Source organism: Amblyomma mixtum, chromosome 2 (genome assembly GCF_055824585.1).
Source record: "Amblyomma mixtum isolate Tamu chromosome 2, ASM5582458v1, whole genome shotgun sequence".
Lineage (NCBI taxonomy): Eukaryota > Metazoa > Arthropoda > Arachnida > Ixodida > Ixodidae > Amblyomma > Amblyomma mixtum.
The window spans coordinates 87,216,681-87,243,240 of NC_143013.1; the positions used below are offsets into that span (position 1 = coordinate 87,216,681).

At 50.5% G+C, this 26,560-nt stretch overlaps 1 protein-coding gene across 1 annotated transcript in view; it reads left to right on the forward strand.

Moving 5' to 3' along the window:
* Positions 1 to 7,800, forward strand: part of LOC149360045 (uncharacterized) — an 83,370-nt gene extending 75,570 nt beyond the window's left edge. Inside the window, exons 41-44 of the mRNA XM_089572148.1 lie at positions 9 to 176; positions 564 to 686; positions 2,303 to 2,450; positions 2,932 to 7,800. Coding sequence (XP_089428274.1) covers positions 9 to 176; positions 564 to 686; positions 2,303 to 2,450; positions 2,932 to 3,083 — 591 coding nt within the window. The 3' untranslated portion in view covers positions 3,084 to 7,800. The remainder of the gene's footprint in view (positions 1 to 8; positions 177 to 563; positions 687 to 2,302; positions 2,451 to 2,931) is intronic.
* Positions 7,801 to 26,560: the final 18,760 nt, after the last annotated feature.

A 26,560-nucleotide genomic window follows, 5' to 3' on the forward strand; every position in this document is an offset into this window, starting at 1 on the left:
GATCGCAGGGTGCCCGGAGCATTGTGACTTTTGAGATCCTGCCGCTGCCACCTCCGCACCGTGCGGAAGGCAACCCGTGGCCCCAGTGGCCCCGCATCATGCGCATTGACTACGGTCACGAGGAGGTCCGCCTCAAGTACGGCCAAGATCCGCGTCACTACTCCATCCTCAGCAAGGTAACATGCCTGCCATCTGTGTCTTGACGAGCATTACCACCCGCAGAAAGCTATGGTGGAAAATGTGCTCAGGAGTGCTGCTGGCCTGACTGGTTCACTAAATAAACCTGTTGTTACTCGGAAACTAGCAGCCTTTCTGATAGCTATGTAGTGATCAGTAGATCAGCAGGTTCAGTTGCTTACTTTACTGGTTTTATATTTACGTGACCAATTTACACAAACAAGGTACCCTCTCATGGTGTACCTCGGAAGCATAATAAGCACAGTGGCGTAATGTTTGCAACAGAGCGGTGTCAGCTTGGTGTCAGAAGAAATGGGTGTCAACTGCAAAGCCATGAAGGCTCTGCACGGAATGCGAGAGTCCAGAGCGTGCTTGCCTCCTTGCAGGAGTTCCTTGACAACGGTCAGGGCCATGTGTCGGGCATCCGCACAGTGCAGGTCAAGTGGACTAAGGACGCCACAGGCCGCTGGAACATGGAGGAGCTTCCTGACACCAGCAAAGTCTTCAAGGTCTCTGACTGCACCATTTTCCCTTTCTCTCTCTGCGATTTTGTTGCGATTCAATATGGGCCACAATTCCGTGAAACAACGCCACAATTCCGTGAAACAACGGGCCATGCTGTTTGGTTTTAAAGCAGGTGTGCATTTATCATCTGCCTTGAGCTCAAGGACGTCTGAAGGTCATTTGCAAAAATATGTTGTCCTACATTTATGCAAACTATTAAAGGGACACTGAGGAGAAATTGAAGTTGGCTTGTATCGACAGAATACCAGCTCCTGATTACAAAAACGCCACTCATACTGACAACAAAGCTCTTGTAACGTAGAAAAGAGCAAGAACCAAAATATAGGTATCGCCGCCACAGGCCAAACTCGCAAGTACAAGCGTTATGACGTCATAGGACAAAGCAGTGTTGCTAGAACCAATGGTTCTAGCAACTCTAGGACCCGAGAAGTCACAAATCCCTGAGGCGCAGCCAATGCATGTGCAAATCTCCTTGACGTCGCCAGATGGCGCCACGTGCCCGGCAGCTACGCGCGCTCCTGAAGCATCGGGACCAATCAGCGCCTGTTTTCCGGCGGTAGGCGGGCTCCCGGTATTCTAGCCGTAACAAGGTACACGGTATGCTAAAGGTGTCTATTTGCGAGAACTTCGTTGACGACTTCGAGAACGAGATCCATCGTAACGCTGGCAAAATGCCAGTGCAAACGTAATCGAAGCGACTGTAGCGACTGCCGCAATAGCCGATAGATGCCTTCAACGTGCGGCCGGCGGTAGCTTTCTTTTCGGCTGCTGCTAGGCTGCACTGCTGGCCGCCAGAAATCACGGAGTCTGCGGTACGTCATGCGCACGTCATGTTTCGCGTCACTTAGTCCTGTGTCGTCATAGGAGAATCCCAAATTTGAATCAGAGCGGCGGGAAAAACTTTTTCAACTTCGAATCCAAATTTCTTAGAAATAAATGCATCTTTCGCTGCCGCCCAAGTGGCAACAAAGCCATGACATGCCGAACTATCGGATTTTACTATAAAAAAAATATTAATAGTGCTCTCCTCAGTGTCCCTTTAATGTTATGAGAAATTGATGCATACCTTCAAAAAGACCTCATTGGTTGCCTTCTAATGGCATGGGTTTCATAGGTTGAGCCAGAAAATTTTAGGAGTTGTGGCCTACCGCGTCTAGCCATGTTTGCTTTACCAGGTGGCAGCCTCTGTGTTTCTGTGTTCTGAGCTTATACACTACTGCAATGAAAGGTACATTTTATGGGTGCAGCAGCAGCTGCTACTGCCAGTTTCGCACAGGGTTTGTGGAAGAACTTGCCACCAGTAAAGCTTGGGAGGCTGTGGCAAAGGCAGTCGAACACACAAGGAACACCAAGCCACAGGGCGAACTTACATCAAGTGGGCTTCGCAACATAAACATGTGGCGTGGTTCAAGCAGAGATGACGCAGCCACCACATCCAGTAGCCGTTAAATCCATTCCTGCGTTGTCTTTGGCCATCCATATATCGCCATGCAATAGCTTGGCTTTTTCTTTGAATGGTACAACTACTATGTGAGCGTGATGGCTCACGCCATGAATTCACATAAGCAATAATGTGTTGCCTCCTGCTTGTCCAATGCAGGCGGACTTGGTGTTGCTCGCCATGGGTTTCCTGGGTCCAGAGAAATACCTCATCGATGAGCTGAGTCTGGAGCAGGACCCCCGGTGCAACATTCGCACATCAGCCGACTCGTACCGCACATCGGTGCCACGGGTCTACGCTGCTGGAGGTACGTCTCTATACGTTCTCCGGTGCGGGAGGGGGTGCGCACGGGTGGCCGATTGGGCGCAAGGATGGGCAGTCGTATGATATAAAATTGCGACTCTTAAAAAAAAAAGAAAAAAAAATATGTCCGAACTTTTTTTTTCCGCGTATTGAACCCTTCCCCAATTGATGTAAACTTTACCGGAAAAGAAAAGTGGGTCCATTATGCGAGTGAATACGGTGTGGTAAGTCAGTTTCAGTCATGGACATTTTTCTAAATTTTTTCTGGAAACCTTTCAGAAGTGTTTGCATGTATGCGTAATCTTTCATCCTGCGCATCTAGGAGTGGACTTGAATTGTGCCTGTCACTTGCATGGAGGAGCATAATAGTGTTTAATCTTCATTCTGATTCAGTGCTATCGTTAGTCTCGACATGTCATGGTAGCGTGCCGTATGCTGACAGACCGAGGCTGCTCCGAGTGACCTGAGCACATTGCGCGATGCAGACTGTCGCCGTGGCCAGTCGCTCGTGGTGCACGCCATCAACGAGGGTCGCCAGGCCGCGCGGCAGATCGACCTCGACCTGTCCGGAAAGAGCCTGCTTGCTGGTCCCGGAGGCATCATTCCCTTCTCCTACGAGCTCACTGTCGGCAGCTAAGCGTCCTCTGCTCAGTCCACAGCCGTATAGTCACCTGGACTCTCGTATACATTTCATTTGGGGTTCTCTCTTGGTTACTGCCGCCAAAGTGGGTGCGGGGGAACGCCACAAAGCGAATGCCCGGGCACTTCGTACCAGCACTGCAACAGATCCACATGTGGCGGTCTCCCAGCCGTGGCGGTGCTGGGGAACCTCGAGTGAAATAAGCACCGCAGCCAGTCCGGACACACAGACACCGCTCGTGCAGGATCGCCGTCGAGCTGTGGCTACCTTTTCATCTCATCTAGCTGGGGGACATCATTTGATTTGGCGGCAGTTTGTTAGAGAAAGTGCACTTGGTGCTGTAAAGCATGGGGCAGAGAAAAGGGCTGCAGGATAGTTTCCCAAGCATCGGGGAAGATAATGTGAAAGTGCATCGGGCTGGATGTTGGAGAAAGTTTATGGTACACTTTGCTTGAGCCAAGTAGTTGCAAGTCCTGTTAAAGATCCGGAATTCTTGCGTGAACTTGGTACCCAAGTATTTCTGGTGGGTCCTGTAAGTGGTGTATCTGAGCACATTTCTCTGCCCTTTCAGTATTTTACTGATGCTCTTTGAAGCTTCACGAGTCAATATTTGGTCTGCTGTAAAAAGGGAGCTCCTTTAAATGCATGCATAAATTTATCCATGTAAAAGAGCTCCCTTCATTTGGCCTTTTAGGTATATTATTAACCGCGGCACTCTCATGGCTTCTGAAAGCCTGGCATAGCCGTTCAATATCAAAACCCACCACGGCACTTTCTCTGCGCAATCAACAAAGCTATGAAGTGCTTCTCAAAATTGGGTTGGGTCAGAACTGTGACGGCAAAGTCGGCTCGGCAAGGATGGAAAGGACGAAACTTCCATCCTTTTATGCTTCCTTTCGCTAGTTTTATTTTGGCAACTTTGGAGAAAGACATTTTTTGCGATGAACGCCTTGAGTTTTAGCAAATGTATTATATTAGCTACGTAGGCTGCGACTGTCTTGAGTAGCAACTGTGAGTCTATTTTGGGGCATTCAGTGGATCATTGGGAGTGCCATTGTTTCAAGCTATGAGCATAGACACTGCCACAGGCATGAAGGAAAAGCCTGTTCAGCCACATGCAGCAACAAGCTTTCATTGCGCATGCTTCGGGAATAACGGAGAACCTTCACAATGGCTGCTGCGGGACTAGTGGTCGAACATTCGGTGGCTAGACTCATTTCTGTCATGTGCTTGAGCTTGCTTTTCCTGTGGCATTGGAGCAGTTTTGCACCATGGAGTTACAGCTCACAGTATTCTGCGTTCCTATATTGTTATTGTTTGCACTGTTTTCCATTGCATGCCAAAATGTATTTGAAGTGTGCACAGCACTTGGAAGCTGTCGCGAACATTCAGACAGCGAATTATGGATGACCTTTTGCAAGACAATGGACACAATTGCAGAACAATGCAGCCATGCTGGTTATATACACTGTGTATACACTACAGTAGTGCAGTTGATCTTCGCATGTCTTGCACTTTTCATTGTGATATAAGACCGTTCCGATGTTTCTTGTGAGAAAGGATATGTTGTGTGTGTCTGGCTCATTTTGTGCATGAACTGTAGGGATTGGCGGCCCATCTTAATTGCTTGACATGGTTTAGCTGCTGTTCAGTCGGCTGTATTAGCAGAAAATCTGGAATGTGCCTCGGGATCAAGAACGGAGATGCAGAATAGCTTTCTCAAGCACATAGAAAAGCATGGTATGACTTAATGTCTGAGCTCTGTCAGAAAGCATGACACGAGTCTACATTACAATAAAACCTTGATTCCAGTTTATATCGCCTTGTTGAACCTTTTGAAAAACTGAATACCAGCAACACTTTAATTCTTGGTTTTGAATTCACTCAACAAAATGTAATGAATTCAGAGTAATATGAATATAGTGTGATCATAGTGAATATACATTTATCTATTTGCTCCACTTTCGGTATCTTTAGTATTATGAAAAGTCATTGTTTTTCGGTGTCATCATATGCTGGCAGAGAACTTGAAAGGATTCTGCTGCTGACATGTGAATGAAGTAAATATTTAGAAAACCGTGATTTTCAGTGAAGCCCTAAAGCAGTGGCTGCTTTGGTGAGGGATGCTATAGGGCCCCTTTAATGTCACGCTGAGGGCAGTTCAAAGTGTATGTAAATGCTTTCGTGAAATTTACGTCTGAAGATAAAGCTCTGGTCCTGAAAATTTTGTGGTATAAGTAGAAGAGATCGGAGTAGTTCCCGTCCAAGTTTCTAGATGCCCAGTAGTCTGGGAGAAATTTCTAGCATTGTCCATATACACTGGCATTAACACTGAGCATATGTGTTGGCTTAACCACTTACAGCAGGAACACGCGAGCAATGCAACTGTTTGCAGAACGTCCTGAAACACTTGCACATGTAGGTGGTGAAGCAAACATAAGTCTGTTGGCATGCAAGCTCTAGTTTGGCTGCTGTAAATTCAGTGCTGATATATTCTTATCTTGGCACCAACTTAAGTTGACTGGAAGGGATTCTTCCCATCATAGAAATGCTGAGTTCTTGCGCGTCTGCTGTTAGAACTTGTCCCCTGTGTTCTTTTGAACATTTGGTTTGATCAGCTTTAAGTGGTGAGGCTGTCGGTAAGGACAGCGCTTGTTGAGCAGCCTGTTGAAGAAATGTATGGGCTTTCATACCCGTATGCATTCGTGCGTTTAGATCGTGAAACTGTGGCTTCGGCCACTAGTGGCAGCCTGAAAGAGGCAGCAGCTATCATGATGCCAGCGGTAGGTTGTCTGCTACTGCTGTGTCCCTTTGCACATTCAGATGTACACTGCAAGACTGGGACAGATGATTTGAGAGACACACACATAATGTGTTCTTGTCTCCCTTTTTTCTTGTCTCACACTGCAGATCTGAATGTGTAATAGATAGCTTGCGCTAAATTGTCTGTAACCACGAACATATCGTCGGTTGTTGTTGTTGTTGTCGTTGTTGCCGTTAATCGTCATTTGCGAGGCAGTTGCCACCCCCTGTGATGCTGCTAAGCACCACCTAGTTCACCGTCTGGCTTGTACCGTGTTGTGACCTGTGCCCAGTGGTAGCCGCTTGCCAGCAATACTACACGCAGCAGCAGCAGCAGCAGAACGCCTTGCGGCCGGTACGTTTTGAGTCTTTCATAGTGTGGTGCTCCATGGGCTTCCGCTTTGTCCGTTCTCTCTCCGTTTTTCTCTCTCTCCCACTCGGTGCATAGGGGGAGAGCAGCAGTGCTTTCTTTTCTCTCGTGCAGTCTCGGGCTGGAGCCAGCCCAGGGTCTTTCTCGCAGCAGTTATGTCTCGGGAGGGCAGTCTAGCTTTCCGGTACAACTTTCAGGGATAGTAGAAAAGATTCGCGTTAGTGAGCGGTAGAGAACAATCTTAATGCAAGACCACACTGTGCAGGCGAAAGCAGTGATCTTGGCTGACGACTCTTCTGCTGCATAGCTTGCGCATTTCAAACATGTGCAGCGGGAAAAGGAGTAACTTGTTAGCTCTTGAACATTCTTTACAGTATTTGTGTGCAGCGTGTCGCATCTTGTGTACAATCTGTTGTGTTCTTTGATGGTTTGGGTGGACTAATTGCTGGTGTTACTGGTGACATTGTCAGTGTTCCTCTTTTACTACATTGTATATTGTTCACCATTTCAGATTGAGTGTACTTATAACGTCTCGTTTGCTGTTTAAATGTAGCCTTGGTGGTGCTGATCTCCACATGCAATCTATTGGTGTTTGGTGTTGATGTGCTATTTCGTTCCCCCCTGTGAGTGCAGTCTGTGTGCTCATATTGGACTGTATCGGTAGTTCACTAGATATAAGTGATGAGTATAACTGTATACTCTTTCCAAACAGTCAGCTAGTAGTTTTATTCCGGAAGTGGTGGTGCTTCTTCCATTGTATGTGTCAGTCACAGCAGGTCAGCAACTGGAACTTATGATGAGATGAGAGCCTGGTAATACACATTCGTGGGGAGGAGGGGGCAGTTGGCGCTTGATTTCATAAAATGATGAAGTGCAAGAAAGACAGCACAAAGAAAGTGAGACGAGACATGCGCATGTCTCTCCTCTCTTCCTGGTGTACTGCCCTTATTGTGCTGTTTTTTTTTTGTAAAGCATGAGATCAGAGTGAACAGAAAGCTCTTCACTTATGTAGGTACCAATTCAGCTAGACCCAAACCACAGAAGCTGCTTTCTTGTTCCTGGTTCACTTGGGGAAAATGAAGAAGGTTCCGCTCATGGATTACATCCTGCTGTATTAACCCTGTTTCGCCTAGCTAGGAACCCTGGTGAAAATCTTTCCCAGCCTACTGGTTTATAGAACAATTTCCAGCTGGTTCCAGTTGGAACCAAGTGGAACCCAGATGGTTCCAACTGGAACCCACTGGAAATTGTTCTATAAACCAGTTGGGCTGGAAAAAATTTTCGCCAGGGAAGCAAATGTATGCTCGTTCTTCAAGGATTTACAGGTTTGGTCACAGAAGTCTGTTCGGGCATGTGTAATACACTTGAATGGGGAGAGCAGAATTTGTTGGTAATAAAGCTGACTCTAGTTACCTTCTATTCAGCACCCTCTACTTACGCCTTAGGGCGTATTCCTGGTAGCAGTGTACTTGGGAAGCATTTGGCAAAAAGGCAGAGTTTATTTTGAGACTAAACATTGACTGAATGTGTTCCTTTCCGTTAGATGCGGTCATGCTTTCATGCCATTTGCAGTGCCTGTATCTGTCACTTGGCTAAAACCCACTGTGTGCACACGTCTTGGTGCTAAATGTCTGATGGCATGTGCGAGCGTCATCTTGGCCCAAGGGGAATGAGTTTCAGGATTGGAAAGCCTCCTGGTGGGTCCTACTGCCATACACACTCTGAAAAATCACAGCAGCATTGTTTTTAGTCAGGTTTCTTCTACTTAGCATCCAGCAATCACAGGAGTTTGTACCTTTAGAGATACATCTGTGCCTGCATGGGTTCGTCTGATTCTAACTCAAGGGATTCTGTGAGCTGCACATAGGATCACCAGATGTAGAAGGGCTAAAAACCCTGCTTATTGCAATGCTACTGAATTATTTCAGCCGTTTTCAGTTTTCGTGCAGTACATTAAATGCAATCTGTATAGTATGGTATGGACCACAATTAATTCCGTTACTTGATATACAGTGGTGCTTAGTCATTTTTTCTTACTGCAACAATTAAGAAATAGTGTGCGTTTGATTTTGAACCTGTCTGATTCTTTTCTTTTTTTGTATGGCTGCAATGCTGATCTAAGGAACCTTGGTTTGCCTAAAGCCAAGCTCCTCAACACTACAGATTTGGCTGGCCGTGTGATATATTGTATATTTGAGACTTTGGTGCCTGTGATGCAAATTTTCATGGCCATTTACTTGTCAGAAGCATGTTCATTCACTTCATTTTGTTTGCATCTTTGTGCTAAAGAGTCTCAGCTGGCAAGCTTGTTTGCAAGGGTGATTTAAAGGAGTCTACTGAAATTTCAGCAGCAGTGGAACAGGCCTAAGCTGTGTGTGAACTCTTGTTGGTTACTACACTTTGGTTGAAGGTTTTTCTGTTTACACCCTTGAATCGCAATGTTATTGTGTGAACGAAAAGGTTGTTAATCTTTCCGCTCTCGCAACTGGCCCAAAAATCGAGGGCTGTAGACCATTCCTGGCTTCACCTACACTGGAGACTTTCCTGGGGAATATCCTTTCACTTTGGTGTTTCCAGATACTACGTACATCACTGTAAACTAGTCAAGGCAGAGAAGATTAACAATTCCTGCTAGTCACTGTACAAGCAGCCTACAACATATGTAGTCCTCTTGTGTGACGTGATTCACCTGTGAGGTTTCTTTGCACTGCTTTGCACATTTCACTGTATTTCGCGTGTTCTTCAGCTATGGCAACCTGCTCTGCTGCACCATGTTGAACCACCAGTCTTTCAGTCGAGACGTGTCAAATAAAAGTGTGCTCTCCCGAGACAATATATTATACAGCACCATTTATATCTTAGGTAAACATGGACACTATTGTCCTGCCAGCTCTGCTGAGCTCATCTACCTGATGCCTAGGCTGGAACAAAGGTTCATCGTAGAAGGAAAGTGCCACCTGGCAGCGATGTTGCTAAGCACTCGAGATGCCGTAGAGAGTTGCTGTGTGTCAACTTTGATGGGAGTATACACTGGCAAAGAGAATCATGTATCGGTGTCCATGTAAATAGTTGTGTAAGTAGCTGTACGGTGGATGTATTAAAAGCATGAAACAAACCAGACTCACTACTCATTACTTTCCTTAAAGCAAAAACAAGAAGCTATGCTGGTCTGGTAGCTGATATATTTTCGGAGCAGTGGCAGCATTTTTATTTATGCGAAATGACGGCATAGCTGACAAAAATTGATAATGAAGTCCCAGAGTTATTGTTTCATTTACACCCCACCAAGCGCCAGTAGTCTAACATCATTGTGACTCACTTTCCGGTGAATGAAACAGCATCTCGACCAATAAAGGAAAGCCAAGGCCGAAACTGCTTTTCTCGTCAATAACGCAGGCATCAGTTACTGTTAACAGAGGGTGCCATCATACTGTTTTGCTATGAAGCCCATGTTTATCAAACTCTTCATGCTAATGCCGACCTCGCCATTCTGAAAAACCCCGATTACTCGGAGAACATGGCTTCCATTTGTGAAGTTTGTGCATGACTGCTTCACGCAGGCCGAACTGTGGGGCATGCGAAGCGAATGAAGAGCGTTTGTTAACAACATACTGGGTGGTATTTCCTTTAACGGGACACTGAGGGCAACTCCGTCAAATATTTGGTTTCATCAAAATCCGATACTAGTTGAACCTCTTTATAACGGAATAATGGATATAGCAAAGGAATGACTATTCCCTCCCAGATGGAAATCTTACCTAGTTCAACTGGATTATAGAATATTTACCAGTTGGTCCCAGTTAGAGCCAGCTGGGAATTATTCTTTAAACCAGTTGAACGGCAAAGATTTTCCATCTCGGCTTGTAAGCTCGGTCAACACTGCTATAATGAAGCTACGGCTGTATTGAAGTAATCGCCGAACCCTTTCAGCTTCGTTATAACGAGGTTAAACTGGTTCAGTATTTTGTTATTGCCACTTGTCTGGTAGCAAAAGGCTAATTTATTTCTGAGAAATTTGGATTCGAAATTGAAAAGGCCTTTCCCCCTGCTCTGATTGAAGCTCTGGGCAAAATTTCTGAAAAATGACCTAAACGCAAGCTCCGGGATTGCTGGTGGCGAGCGGTGCGGTCGTGAAAGGTACCAGCTGGTTGTGGCAGGCATCTTTTATTAGCTGCCAATTCATTTACACCAGTCTTGCTATGGATCTCGCTCCCAATTCTGACAACGATTAAAGTTCTCGTGAATAACTCCTGCCTGCACTTCAGCGACCTCAGCCACACAAAGCGTCGACGAGTCTGCAGTATAGGCAGCAACTGCACACCTACCAGTGTGCCAGCTGTCGTCGCCAAGCCACTGCTACGATCGACTGAGGAGTAAATTCTGTAGTGATGGTCCTCGTAGCACTGATTATGCTGCCCAGCATCCTCTAAGCGAAAACACCGAGCTGTGTAATTAGAGTTCTTCTTCTTCTTCTTCACCATATAAAAATGGCACATACCCACGCGGGGGGATTGGCCAAGGTACGGTGGTGAATGCCAAGGGGGGGAAAAAAAAGTGGGAAAAAAGCGAAGTAAAATAGTGAATGTTTGAAATTAGAAAATATGTATGAATTGTTAAAAGTTAATTAATAAACAATTTTTAAATTAATTGTTACAGGCGCGTTTTCCTTTTCCTTCAACGAAGCATGACCGCAAAGTGCGCGAAAGCAACCCTTGCAGCAGCAATCTTTTACCGAGCCCTCACATTGTACGCATTTTCTGATTTCACTGATAACGCAGTCTGCTCAAGCTTGCTACCTGCACTCCTCACATGTGCGACCTGAGAGAGAAGTCAGGCCCACTTAAATTATTTATTTTCAGCCACATTTATATGAAAGTGCAAATTGTGAAATATGTTGACAGAGGCAAATACAAACGGCAGAACAACCTATAGCCGATAAGTCGCGTATGTCGGAGTCTTGGTGTTCTGGCATCCGTTATTTTACTTTCACAGCATTGCTGTGTTCCCGGAAGAGGTATATATTCACAGAACTGCTGCGTCACGCTGCATTGAGGGCGGCAAAGATGTATCTGACTTCGGGACAAAAATGCACTTGCACATACGGCAATATCCTATAGCTGCCATTCGTTTTTTGTTGCGGCAAAGCGAGTTGCGGGTTCAATCCCGGCCGTGGCGGTCGAATTTCGATGGAGGTCGGGTGCCTCGATGCCAGCGCCGAGGCACCCTAGATGGAGGCGACATTCTAGAGCCCGTGTTATACCCATGTACTCTGTGATGCCAGTGCACATTAAAGAACCCCAGGTGGTCAAAATTTCCGGAGCCCTTCACTGCGGCGTCCCTCATAGCCTGAGTTGCTTTGAGACATAAAACCCCCATAAACAAGTCAACCTAAAGGTCCGCCGCAGCCCATCGCGGCACTTTATAAAACACAACCCTCATTTGCTACTGCCCCGCTGTGACACCGCTCGCCTTTTAGGACAACCTACGACGTCACATTGCCCGATCCTTTTCTCTGTAGCAGCTTTCATTTTCGTTGCTCTCACGGCGGTGAACTAATCGAAAGGAGAACCGACAACGCAGTATGTCCGCATACCTTGAAAGCAGCGCACACGGAGCTAGGCTCGAAGTAGCACGCAGCGTGTTGCGGTAAAAGCCAGGAAAACTTTGCAGGTTCGCCCAAGGCATGAGTTTCGTCCGAGGAGTACTCAGATGGGCACTTGGATTTTCTCTGCTGCACCGCACTTGTAAATCGAGGCGCGTCAAAAATTACAACACTCGGGCACGCATAGCCGCGAAGCGCCGAATGGCGCCGAAACATGCAGAAACAGAACTGGACGCCTGTAGCGCCGCTGAGTGTAGGTTTTATTTGGCTTCCAACATATAAGTTACCTTTCTTTTCTTAAAGTGCAGCTCGTTCGTGGGCTGAGTCGTGTCGCCGTCGGTGTAACCGAGTGCGTGGAGAGAGGGGAGGGTGACGGGAGCGCAAGCGCGCTCTCCTTGAGACCGGCCGTGGCGATCGAACGAAAGTACCGCCGCTCGCACATAGGCGGCGCCAAAGTGGTGGTGGTGGTGGTGAAAACATTTATTTCGAATGAACTGGAGGTATGTTTGGATCAGCCCGTAAGGGACCGATCCTTACAAACACTAGGTGGAGGTCCCTAGTATGGGACCCCAGTGGCGGTTGCCGCCGCCCGGGCGCGCCCGACTAAGGCTTGTTGGGCCTGTAAGTCGTGGCAGCCGAGCAGGGTCGCCTCCCAGTCCTCCCGGGTTGGGTTGGGGATGGGGGGAATAGCGGGGTTGGAGGGGCAGGCCCACACCATGTGATAGGTGTCAGAAGACACTGCACTACAGTGTGGGCAGCTGCCGCTAAAGGAGGGGTCAAAATGTTTTAGCGCTGCCGGGCACAGCAAAGTATTGGTGAGAAGGCGGAGAAGGAGCCGCTCATCCGCCTTCTTCAGGCCTTTACATGGGCTAGGGTAAAGGCGATGACAATTTTGATAATATGTTGTAATATCTTTGAATGTATAGACCGGATTAAAATCGGGTTCCTGATCGGATGGGGAGGAGAAAACAGCCCGGTGAGAGAGCGCGCGGGCGGCTGCGTCTGCTGCCTCGTTTCCTGCCAACCCCTGATGAGCAGGGGCCCATATGAGGTAACGGTGTGCGGGGTCCGTATCCCGTATGCAATTTTGATATATTCGATAGGCTAGGAAGGGAGTGCAGCCTTGTTCGACGTTCCGACAGGCCCCTCGCGAGTCGGTGATTATGTATTTTGAATTGGAATGTGAGGCCGCGAGAGCAATCGCGACCTCTTCTGCTTGTGTTGCACTGCGAGCTCTAAAAGTTAGGCCGTTAACTGTGTTGCTGTTGTGAACTACCGCGGCCGTGTACCATCCCCCATGGTGAGGGCCGGAGGCGTCCACGTAGTATACACCTGTTTTGTTGCCATAATATCGGGCTAGCGCTTCCGCTCGTGCCAGGCGCCGACCATTATGGTCTTCATGTGACATGTTTGCTGGAAGAGGCCGCACGTGGAGGGCACGTCTCCACAGTTCCGGGATGCGAAACCTGTCTTCCATTGGAGGGGTGTGTTGGATATGGAGTCGAGCAAGAAGGCGGCGACCCGACTCCGTTAGCGACAAGCGCGTGTACTGGTTTGTAAGGTGCGCCTCCCGGAGCTCCCGGAAAGTATTCACCACCCCAAGAGCCATAAGCCGGCTGTTTGAAGTAGTGATAGGGAGGTCAAGGGCACGTTTAACAATTTTGCGAAGGATGACCTCAAGGGCGTCCTCCTCTTGTTTCCGTAGGTGGAGATAAGGAGTCGAATAGAGAATTCGACTAGTTACGAAGGCGTTTGCCAGCCGCAAGGCATCCTTACTTCGTAACCCACCGCGTTTGTTGGAAACCCGGCGGACCATGCGGCCCACCTGGTCCCCCACCTTACGGAGTTTGGCCAATGTAGTGTCTGACCGCCTGTGTTTGTGGATGTAGAGTCCGAGTACCCGTATCTCATCACTTTCGCGTATGGGACCACTCTCAAGAGAGAGAGATATTTTAGTTGTGCACTTCTGTGAGGGGCGGAGGTGCACAAATTCCGATTTTTGAGGGGAACATTGAAGACCGCAGCGGCGGGCGTAGCGGTCTACTATCGTCGCCGCTGTTTGCAGGCTGGTTTCAATGTCTCCTGTGCTGCCCTGCGTGGCCCACAGAGTGATGTCATCAGCGTACAGGGCGTGCTGCACGCCGGCGACACCACCCAGCTGGGCCGGCAGGTGCATCATGGCCAGATTGAAGAGCAGCGGGGAAAGTACCGCGCCTTGAGGGGTTCCCCGCGTGCCGAGTAGGTAAGGACCATGGTCTCTATCTTGAATTCGAATGTAGGATTGACGATCCATTAAAAATTGGCTTATGTATTGGAATGTGTTGAGGCCACAGTCGGTGTGACTTAGGTTAGTGAGTATGATCTCATGTGTTACATTGTCAAATGCCCCTTTAAGATCCAAGGCGAGTACTACCCGGTCATTATGGGGGCATTCGAGGGGGTCAAGGACTTCCCGATTGAGTTGCAGGAGGACATCCTGTGCGGATCTGTGTGGGCGGAATCCGAACATGGTGCTCGCAAAGACCTGTTTGTGTTCAAGATATGTAGATAACCGATCCCGCACCATCGTCTCCATTAGTTTGCCCACGCATGAGGTGAGAGAGATGGGGCGGAGGTTATCTGTGTCAATTGGTTTGCCAGCTTTAGGAATAAATGTGACCAAAGCCGCTTTCCATTCGATTGGCAGGGGGGTGTCCCCGCGCCAAATCGCATTTACGTATTCCAGGAGGGACTGGTATGCCAAGTCGGGAAGGTTCGTCAAAAGCTTGACGGTGACCTTATCCCGTCCTGGCGCAGTGCCCCGTTTCATTTTGGCGAGAGCCGCCCGCAGATCATGGAGCTGGAAAGGTTGATCCAGCTCCGTGTTCTCTCTGCCTGCATAAGAGTATGCAGATCCACGGGGGTCTTGGGCTGTACACAGATACTGGTCCCGAAGTTTCTGTGCCAGTTGAGTCGTGTTGCCAGGAAAAGCGTGCAGTGCTCGCTGCAAATGTTTTTGTGTTTCGGATCGTGTTTGGGTTGGGTCGATTAGGGCTCGAAAGAGACGCCACGTGTTTCGGCTGGACATTTGTCGCGCGGCCGTGTTGCATCTATCTACCCAGTTGGAGTCGGCGAGTTGGGCCGCGTACTCTGCCGCTTTCTGGGTAAGCTCGGCAATTCGAGCTTTAAGCTTTCTATTGTGTTTCTGCCGTCGCCAACGGCGGACGAGGCTGCGACGGGCTTCCCAGAGGTGTAGAAGGTGGTTATCCACGTCCGTGACCGCCTCTGAGAGCTGGATGTGTGTTTCATGCGAGGAAAGGTGTGCCAGCAGCTGTTGGGACCATGCTGTGTAGCCTTGCGCGGAAATGGGTGAATTATCAAGTGAGTTAAAATTTTGCCTGAATTTCGTCCAATCTGGGATATGGGCTTGTGTTCTTGGACGCTTGAGGGGGCGTGTGCGTAGTGTAGTGTTAATGATGCAGTGGTCGCTACCGAGGGTCTCCTCGGTGTTGAGCCAGTCTGCGTGTCGTATGTTGCGAGTGAAGGTTAAGTCCGGACACGTATCCCGTGTCACGGAATTTCCTAGCCGGGTTGGGTGGACAGGGTCCGTGTGGAGGGTGAGGCCCAACGTGGACGCAAGCTCCGCCAGCTTACGCCCGCGCGACTCCTCCTTGCGATACCCCCACTGCTGACTGGGAGCGTTAAAGTCGCCCACAATCAGCAGGGGATCGCGGCCCGCTACTCTTAGCGCGCGGCTAAAGAGGTCCGCAAAAGTCACTCGCTTTAGTTTGGGAGAGCAGTACACGTTGAGTATATGCAACGGTGGGTCCCTGCGGCGGACTGGTAGGAGGGTCACCATTACATAAGAGTACTCTAGTTGGAGGTCGAGATCCACTAGGTTGGCTGTGTAGTCTTTGTGAACGAGAAGACAAGACGCGGGGTCCTGTTGGAACGTCGTGTAATTTGAAATTGTGGCGCCCAGGCCTGGCTCTTGGAGGGCAACCACGGCTGGTAAGGACTCGAAACTTTCAAGGCAGAGGCGGAAATTGGCCCGCTTAGTGCGGTCCTTAAAGCCTCTACAGTTCCACTGTGTTATTGAAGTTGACACGGCCGAATTGGATATGGCGGAACTCCTTTGATTAAGGTGTCTCGCCATGATTTAAAATTCTTGGGGGGGAGGAGGAGGGATTGGCTGCCTCAGAGCCAGCTACTTGCGCCATCAAGGGGGTGATGACGGAAGGAGCGGGGCAGCTGTCCTCATTGTCCGAATCAATAATCAGACGGTTGAATTTTGAAGGACGGGATACGTCCCTAATGGGCCCCGTCCGACGGAGGAGGCGAGGGTTGTCCAATATGTGTTTTGATACTACCGCGGGGATGGCAAATTTGACCTTGGTCAAAATTTGGTCCATGGCGGTCTCGATCATAGATCGTAATTTAGAGGTTAAGCGCTCCTCCATCGCGGAGATGGCTGTCACGAGGGCAGGCGAGATCTCCGCGTCGCTCTCCATTGCGTCCGAGTTCTGCGGGCTCGGAGCGGCGGACGCCAATTTTGATTCTAAATTTTGAATTTTGTTGAGCAAAAGCTCATTCTGTGCCCGGAGCACGTCGATCTGTTTTTTGTATTCCGCATCGAGTGCGGAGACGGTAACTGGGGAGGAGGGGGAATGGGAGGAGGAGGAGGCGATCTCAGCCCAGCTGCTCACCTGTTGTTTGCCGTGTTGAGACGCTGATGCCCGGGCGCCGGCAGCGCCATTTGTCTTGAGCGCCGGGAAGTGGCCAGCGTCCCTGCCGCTGGGCGGTGGCGGTGGGGGCGTAGTCTTGTTCCCGGGTGGTGACTTCACCGAGGATGATGATGATGACGTTTTGTTGTCGATGCCGTCAGCTCCACGCGGCGTTCCGCCACCGGCACCTGAATTGGGATGACTTGCCTGCCGGCCAGGTCGCTGTTTTTCAGGGAGCTCTGGGCGCCTAGTCTTGCGGCCGGGCACCTTGAGCTGCCTGAATTTCCCCGTGCAGTCCCGGGAGTTGGTGGCGTGGGCTTGCCCACAGACTGCACAGGACGGTGTGCACTCATGCGGTGTCTTCACCCCGTCGACGGTCGACACCGCACTGCCACAAATGCCACACTTTTGATCCGGGCAGGGGCATGTGTCCGCTCGGTGTCCCACGGTGCCGCACCGCACGCAGGCCGGGATGGTTTTCTTATATGTACGCACAAGGGTGACTTCCGAGTTGTAATGAACGTATCGCGGCACCACTTTGCCCACGAAGGTGAGCACCGCGACGTCTGATTTTCCAAGCTTGCGGATATCGGCAAGCTCTCCAGCACGCCACTGGATCTTGTTTTGCAGGGACTCACTGGTCTCGTGCTTGGCCACGGTGATGACGCCGCGGCACACGTCACCAGTGAGCTTCAACTGGCCGTACATAGAGAGCTGGCCTTTCGGTGTTGTTAGTTCGAAGTCCCGCAATAGCTTGTCTGCGACGTGCGGCTCTCGGGTGCCTGCCACGATCAGGTTTTGCTCCCATGTGGGGAGCAGGCAGAGCGATGCTGCGGCCTTGGCGCCCAGGTAGGCCGCGAACGCTGCTCCCAGCTCACCATGTTGAAAGACATCCTTCAGAGCGACGGTCACCCGGGGCTTCAGGATGATAACGATGTCTTCGGGATGAAGCCGCGGCAGCGGCTTTGGTTTCCAAGCAGGTCCCTGGGGCCCACCGTGAAGCGCTGCAGCGCGCGCAGCAGCGTTGTGCCGTGTTGAGCGGCCTGGCGACGTGGCGTCCGCTTTCTTGGAAGCGTTCCGCTTGCGGGAGCGGCGTTCCACTAGCTTGAATAACTTCAAGTTCTCGATGGGCGCAGAGGCCGGGCTATCAGGCGCTGGATTTGCTGGAACCTCGGACCAGGCCATGGCGTCCGGGTCGTAGCCACGTTGCAGGTTTGGCGAAGCCATCTTGCCGCGGGTGGGCGACTCACTCACGGCCGGGCGCCGCCGTAGGCGCTAGGCCCAGCGCCGCCGCCACGACACCTAAGTGAAGATCGGCCCTAAAAGGCCTAAATTTTGCCCCACCTGTGTGCGAGAGGTATGCACAGGTAGCTGACGACTTCGGGAAGCCAGACGCGGCTGTGTTGACGGGGTTGCGGTCGAAGATACGTGGCTCCAGCCGAAAATTGGCGGAGCCGATGCACCGACGCTCTCTCGCTCCGCGCGCTCACCAGAGTGGTGCGCGCCGAGTGCGCCGTAGTCTGTCGTCCGTCACCACTGCATGTACCAACGTTTGCATGTACGGAGGTAGAATGGATAGGGGACTGATTCTCCGAGGCGGCATGCGCACATGCGTTCTCTCTTCGCAATCGCGCCACGCTCTGCTCCGTTGGCAGGCGGCGCTGTGAAATATGCTGCAGTACGCGATTGATTGTCCGCGTCGACCACAGCGCTATCAGCATTGTCTTCCTCATATAAACCGCCGGCTTATGAACCAGGCATTGGTGCAACAGGTTGAACTTATCTCCATATCTCCGACCACGTACACTAGCCACCTTCATGACAAAAACTGGGAGAAGAGTGTTACTTGAAGAAAGAGTGTGTGCGAAAATATAGAGTGTTTTGTAACTGTGCATACATACACGTATCTCTCAAATTCTTTACTTAAGTATATCGGAAAATCGAAATACCCAGAGAGCTGCGCTGAAATGTTTAGGGAGCTAGTATCGTAATCGTCCTTAGAATTTTTTTGATAAAAATGCGCTAGCAGTTTCGAAACAAAACTTAATGTAATAAAGACGCATAACCGTCATGCACATCTATGAGCCTTAATTATTAGAGATACGTGGTTTCCGATGATTTCGTCATCGCGCTTCTACTTGCGAACAGTGAGAGATTCGTCGGTCTATGGCGGGGATACCTAGTTATTTTCCTTTGTTCTCTGGCTGTGATGCGAGCGCACGTTCAGATACTTTTTCATTCGGTTAGACGACACTCTCGCGTCGTCTGCGTTGTGGTGGTGGTGAAAAACTTTAATCAAAGAGAGCTTGAGGGTAAAAAAAAAAAAAACCCTGCTGCATGGTCGGTATCCTTAGTCCGGGACACCGCACGACGAGGCCCCGTCTCGCGCCCGCTTGACCAGAGCCCTTTGGGACTCCAGTGTGGAGCAGTTGAGGAGGGCAGTCTCCCATGCCTCTCGGGTGGGGGTGGGGGAAGGGGGAAGGTGAGGATTCTGAGTACATGCCCACACCATGTGAAAGATATCGCAGATCTCTCCACAGTGCGGGCAGCGCCCATCTGTGTTCGGATCGAAGTGTTTTGCTATAGGCACCCTGCACCCGCCAGGCACCGCCACCGTCGAGGCTGCGTTCAGCTCCCCCGCGCGGCCAGTTCCTCGTCCCTGTCAGGAAGGCTCGCCCCGCGACAGCGATGGGATGGCATCTGCTAGCGGCTGCCGCTGTTCGTAGAGGCGGGATTTCGACCTATGCATTCATGAGGCTGAAAAATTCTTTCGAGGAGCGAACGTCAGGAAAGGAACGAAGCTTTTTGAAGCAGGCCATGTACACAACGTGAAAGAGGCGGTATCTTGCGACGGGAGCGAAGTAGCAGGCCGGTACACTGCGCAGACAAGCATCCCTGCGCCACCGAAAACCATCAAATTAACGCTAAGAAATATTTGTATCTGGTGCCTGTTACCGCTGAACTCTCACTCATTTTTTTTATGTAGCTATAGCTTGTTACCGCGAGCTGTAGTTGCAAGGCAGGCATCGCAGGCAAATGTAAATGCGCTGCTGTCGTTGCCGTGTTTTTGGAGCGGTGTGAAACGCTCTCCAATACGAGCCACCCGCAAGCCTGCAGTGTTCCTGCATTTAAAAAAACTTACCCTAAACTTTCAAAGACGGCCAGGCGGCATAACATTGAAGGTAATTAGAAAAGTCCACTTTTTGAGCGAGCGGCGCAAACTTGACTTCATAACATTCTCGTCTGCCGCAACTTCGGTGTTCGATGTGAAATGCCCTGTTCAAACTACGCCTTGAAATGATGTACCCATGGCGTAATCTGCCGCTCATATTTTCTCATTTTTCCAGCAACTGCCAGGTCCTTATCGTTGCAACACGTGCGTCAGTGTTTTGATGATATGAGATGTCCAATGTACTAGCTTTTGCAAGCAGAAAAGGATGCAAGCTGCGGCGAAGCGCCTGTGCGCACTGAAACTCAGTGCGGAAAACATAAAACTTTTTGACTGGGATTGTGCAAAAAAGGAGTATCCCAGCTATTTCATGCAGGATTCTTGCAGAATGCGTGGGCTCAAAAAGCGGGATTTCATTGCGAGCTTTGTTTAATTTCTACACATTCAGTACAAGTACCTAGCTAAATTTTCGACATTAGAATTGTACTAAATTATCACCCAGTCGTTCAGATGTGGAGGCAAAGATTTATCAAGAACATGTTGCCGTTGCCTCTGAAAACGTGCCTTTACTGTCGAAAAAGACGCTGGACGACACGGCGCAGTGGAAGCGAGCAAGGATTCCGCGCATAACTGGAAGTAAGGTAAACGATTCTTTACTGCGCAAAATTTCGGCTTCTTCCACAGGCGTGACTGCGGGCGAGTTATGCGTGGCTTTTCAAGACCACATATTGTGTACAGTCATGCATGAGTCAAGTAAGCTTCTGCACGGGTTTGACCACTGCTTGACCAGAAACCGCGCGTGCGTGTTGCCCGTCGCGAAGGGTGGGCAGTCTCCCAATGTCGCGTCGGAAGTCCACAAAACCTTGTCCCAGGCGAATTTATATATGCATTATTGCATCCTGCAACACAGCAGTGTGTCCTGCTGTTGTTATGTGCCATTTTTTGCTCGGTAAGGACGCCCAAAACTGCTTCGGGACGGCGCGCGCAGCACAGCGGGAGCTGTCGGGCTACCCCAGCCTTCCTGACAGGGACGCGCGCGCCGCCGCCAGTGGCGCGCGCGTCGCGCTGGAGTTAGATGCGCAGGGTAGGCGCCGCAGAGTTCGCTCCTCCGCCTTACTCAGCCCCTTGGCAGGTGCCGGGTAGAGACGGTGGCTGTCGCAATAATAAATTAGGATTTCGCGGAACCGCAGAAGCGGTTTATGAGCTTCTGAGCCATGAGAGCTAGGATGAGGAGCCCGGTGTGTGAGCGCTCGGGCGGCCGCATCAGCGGCCTCATTGCCTCGTAGACCCTGGTGGCCTGGAGCCCAGATCACTTTTGTGTGAGTTGGATCGGCGAGAGCGCGTCTTAGAATTTGCGAGGCAAGAGGTGATATTTCGCCTGCAAGATAATGTTCACAGGCCCGGCGAGAGTCTGTGATAACCGTTTTCGATTTTGGATCGGCGGCAGCGAGAGCTCCGCTCGTGTTGAATTTGGGGCCCGAAAAGATAGCCCATCGACATTCATTCCCCGGTGGACTACGGCAGCCGTGAAGAATCCCGCGGGCGACGGCCCTGTGATGTCCACGTAATAGACGCCCTCTTTATAGCCATATTGCCTCTCAAGCGTGCGAACCCGCGCTTGTCGTCTGCCTTCATGTGAAGCCATGTCCATGTTACGCGGGAGCGGAGCGACCAAGAGCATGTGGCGCCACAGCACCGGGATGTTCTCCGTCCCCTCTGGTATGCATGTGTGTTGGATGTGTAAGCGGTTTAGCAGGCGGCGCCCAGGCACATCTACGATAGCCGCGTATATTGGTTCACGAGGTGGGCCTCCCGCAACTCCTGATAGGAGTTTACCACTCCTAACGCCTTCAGTTTGGCGTTGGAGGTAGCCACCGGGAGGTACAGTGCTCGCTTTGTTGCCTTCCTGATGATGGCGTCAATGCGCTCGTCTTGTTGTTTGGTGGTGCGTAGGTACGGCACGGCGTAGAGGATGCGGCTGGTCACGAAGGCATAGGCGAGCCGTAGCGCGTCCCTGCCCCGCAGACCACCCCGCTTGTTGGAAACACGGTGGATCATGCGCCCTACCTGTTCACCTATGCTCTTGAGCTTCGCTATAGTAGAGTCCGGCCTAAGTTTGTTATTGATGAACAGACCCAGGGTCCGGAGCTCTGCGACTTCTCTGATGGGACCGCCCGACAGAGATATGTGTAGAGACGTGTTGTCCTTGTGGTTTGTCCTGACGTGTAGAAGCTCTGATTTGGCGGGAGCACATTGGAGACCGCAGTCGGAAGCATATGCTTCGACTATGGAGGCGGCCTGCTGAAGGCGGTCCTCCATCTCCCCAAGGCTCCCCTCGGTGGTCCATATTGTAATGTCGTCTGCGTAGAGTGCGTGTTTTATGCCCTCCACCTGAGCCAGTCGGCCGGGCAGGTGCATCATGGCGATGTTGAAAAGGAGCGGTGATAACACCGCCCCTTGTGGTGTACCTTGTGTACCTATAGAGTACGGGCCGTATTCCTCGTCCTCGATCCGGAGGAGTGCCTGACGCGCAGGGAGGAAGTCTCTGACATAGGCGAGGACCTTCGCCCCGCAGTTAGTGGTGTTCAAGTTAGAGAGTATGGTGCCATGTTTAACATTGTCAAACGCCCCCTTAAGATCGAGGGCGAGAATGGCCTTGTCGTTTTGTTGCATGGCTGTGGGTTGTATTATGTCCCTATGTAGTTGGAGTAGGACATCCTGTGCAGACATGTGCGGGCGGAACCCGAACATAGTGTCTGCAAAGAGGCCCTTACCCTCCATGTATGGAGAGAGGCGATCCCGAACCATCGTCTCCATGAGCTTTCCCACACACGAGGTTAATAAGATGGGTCTCAAGTTGTCCGTAGTCACGGCTTTACCTGCTTTGGGGAGTCTGCGTTGTCGGTTCCGTTGGTTTATGCCAGATTTCTTAGTTTGCCCTTAATACGGCGTAAATTGGAGTTCAACCTCGCTAATACGAACAACCTGTTTATTCGAAGTGATTCTTTGCGCCGTCCGACTGTTTCTTCTTCTTCTCCTTCCATGGCGAGTGTCTGCGCCGTGCGTGACGTCACTCGGTTTCGCGCATGCGCAGAAGTATCAAATGTGTAGTGTGGCTCACGCGAAGCGCGGTGTTGACTAGCCTGGTGAAGCTTTCCGCTTCAAAATAATTGAGGCGACTGCTTACGCAAGGAAGCTTGACGAAAGAAAGGCCATACGGCTGGAGCGCCATACGACTGCATGTTCGGTGCGAATGATATACCGGGTGATTTTTAAAATGTTAGATTTTTATTTTAAAACCTGTTAGAGCTACGTCTGTGTGGTTTGTGCAGGCGGGTTGTACAGCATGACGGACACCATTTACGTGATCATAATAATTGGCTACTTCATAAAATAACTAATTTTAAGGGGCAATAAATTGAAAACCGTCAAAATATAGGTTGAGCTTAATTTTTTTTATTTTCTTAATCGGCCATGTATACTTAGAAATATCGAACTCCAAAAATAAATATTTGAAATCTCGTTGAGTTGGCTTTATTGAATTACACATTTATAAAATGGCATCGCTCCGACCACACTATCCGAAACAAGAACCTCATAGGCTGCAAAAAAGTCTCAATGAGGGTCACTGTAGCGCCCCTCACCAACTTCTTGTGGTATCAAGAAACTACACGATAGTATGGAAATTAACTCGACGAGTGGACTTCACTAGAGAGTACCATATATCGGATGAACACGTGGCCCATAGAAATGCTTGAAAGATGAAAGGACAACGTTCGTCATGGCAGCATCTTGGCTAACTTGAGTACCACCGATTGTGGGCGCAAGGCATTCACATATGTAAGAGACTTTCTCTCGAAGCGTCACGCCTTCCTCAAGATTGACGACGACGAATACGGACCATACACGATGGGTACACGGGGTACACCCCAAGGGGCGGTCTTGTCACCCCTTCTTTTCAACATTGCCATGATGCAGCTTCCGCACCAATTGGCCCGGGTGGAAGGCATTCATCACGCACTCTACGCGGATGACATAACAATTTGGACTACCGAAGGGAGCCTTGGGGAAATGGAGGACCGCCTTCAGCGGGCCGCCACCATAACAGATAGCTACGCTATCGGCTGTGGTCTCCAATGTGCTCCCGCAAAATCGGAACTTCTGCACACCAGATCCAATCCTAAGGACAACACGAGTTTGCAAATCTCTCTGACGGGAGGTCCTATCAAAGAGGTCGGGGAGCTCCGCATACTAGGTCTGTTCATCCATAACAGGCTCAGCCCGGAATCCACTATTGCCAAACTCAAGCGCGCAGGCGAACAGGTCGGACGCATGATCCATCGCGTTTCTAACAAGCGCGGCGGGTTGCGGGGCAGGGACGCGCTTCGGCTCGCCCATGCCTTCGTGACCAGCAGGATCCTCTACTCCGTTCCCTACCTTCGCACTACGAAACAACAAGAAATAAGAATCGACACCATCGTTAGGAAGGCTACAAAGCGAGCACTGGGCCTACCAGTGGCCACATCCAATGCTAAGTTGTCGGCGTTGGGGGTGATCAACTCCTACCAGGAGTTACGGGAGGCCCACCTCGTGAACCAATATACGCGACTCTCGCAGACGGCATCCGGGCGCCGCATGCTAGGCCGCTTGCACATCCAACACGAGTGCACTCCAGAGGAGACGTGTCGGATTCCGGAGCTATGGCGTCACAAGCTCTGGGTCCCTCCACTCCCGCGCAACATGGACACACATACACACGAAGGCAGACGAGAGGCGCGCGCTCGGGCCCTCGAACACCAACACGGATCCAAACAGGGTGTATACTACGTTGACGTGGCAGGGCCGTCGCCCACTGGATTCTACACGGCCGCAGTAGTTCACCAGGATCAATGCGTTAACGGGCTCTCCTTTCGAGCTCGAAATTCAGCACAGGCCGAGGAAGTAGCCATTGCGCTTGCCGCCTCGGACTTGAATTCGAAGGTAATCGTGACAGATTCGCGTCGAGCCTGTCAACACTACCTGGCTGGCGAGATTTCACCTTTAGCCTACAGTATAATAAAGCGCGCAGTGAGGGAATCGGACCCTTCGCCCAAACGCATAGTTTGGACTCCAGGCCATCAGGGCGTTAGAGGTAATGAGGCTGCGGACGCGGCTGCCCGAGCGCTTACCTACCGGGCACCTCATCCAAGCTCTTCCGGCTCGGAGATTGTGCAACCGCTTCTGCGGTTCAGAGAAATTCTGGACTACTATTGCGAACGCCATCGGCTTTTCCCGGTCCCGGCTAAGGGCCTAAGTAAAGCTGATGAGCGAACTCTGAGGCGCTTGCAGACCAACACTCTGTTGTGTCCTGCAATAGTGAAACATTTCGACCCCAAAATTGATGGGCGCTGCCCTCACTGTGGGGAAGTATCCGATACCTTCCACATGGTTTGGGCCTGTCAAAATAATCCTTCCCTTCCCCCCAGTCCTTCCCCTTCCCGAGAGGCATGGGAGGCAGCCCTGCTCAACTGCTCGGGGCTGGAGTCTCAAAGGGCTCTAGTCCAACGGGCGCGAGTAGCGGCTTTGTCCAGCGGGGTCCCGGACTAAGGACTCCACCTATGTAAAGGGCCATTTTTGGTCTGCAAACTCTCCTTTTGCTTATTAAAAAGTTTTCACCACCACCGTTTCGATGGAGGCGGAACGCAAAAGGCGGCCATGCGCTGTGCGATGTCAGTGCATGTTAAAGATCCGCACGTGGTCGACGTGGTCGAAATTATTCCGGAGCCCTCCACTACAGCACCTCTTTCTCTCTTTCTTCTTTCACTCCCACCTTCCTCCCTTCCCTTACGGCGCGGCTGAGGTGTCCACAGGGATATATGTGTGACCGATACTGCGCCATTTTCCTTTCCTCAAAAAACCAATTTACCAAGCATATGTATACTGGGCACCAGGAGCGAAGCTCGGTGTTGTTTGGGATGCCCTGTACGGAATGTCTAGAGTTGTATAAACTATACAGTGAAGGAGTGGTACATAGAACACATCTTTGTAGCTGCTGCAGTCGGCTGCGCCCAGGTTTACCAGGTTAGAAGCTGAATTTTTGGATTGTAAAACGTTTATTGCCAACAGTCTGAAGGGCATATAGGCCCCCCGCCTAAACGACGGCCGGAAGGTCTTGGCTCCTGGCGGCGTCTTCGGCCAGTTGGACGACTTTTGTTTGAGTCTCCGGATCGGAGCTGAGTAGGAGAGCCTCCCATTGTTCAAGTGACTTTATTTTTTGTCCCTCCAGGGGGGCAAAAGGGCATTTCCAGAGAATATGGTTGAGATCCGCTTTGGCCTTACATTGCTTACACTCGTTTGAATATTGTCCCGGATAATAACGACTACACATAACCGGGTTCGGAAAAGTATAAGTTTGGAGACGGCGCCAAGAGGTGGCCTGACTCTTTGTCAATGATTTATCAGCAGCGGGGTACTTTGTTCGATTGAGCCTATAATGTTGTGTGATTTCTCTGTAACCTACAAGACGATCCCTGTCTGCGAAGCCCTCGGTATGGCCACTGGCTCGGAAAGCAAGACCTCGAGCCAGTTCGTGAGCTGCTTCATTTCCAGCCAGGGATGCGTGTGCAGGTGTCCAGACTATACGAATTTTGCGGTCGTCCCTTGCAGTCCGCAGGATTCCGTTCGTCAGAGGGGAGACCCTCCCCTTGGCAAAGTTCATCACTGCTACCTTTGAGTCACTGACTATCATTGACGCATCCGTGCCCACTATTGCAAGTGCGATGGCGGCTTCTTCTGCAATTTCGGGACTGTCCGTCGTGATCGAAGCGCCGGCTCGGAGATATGTCTCGG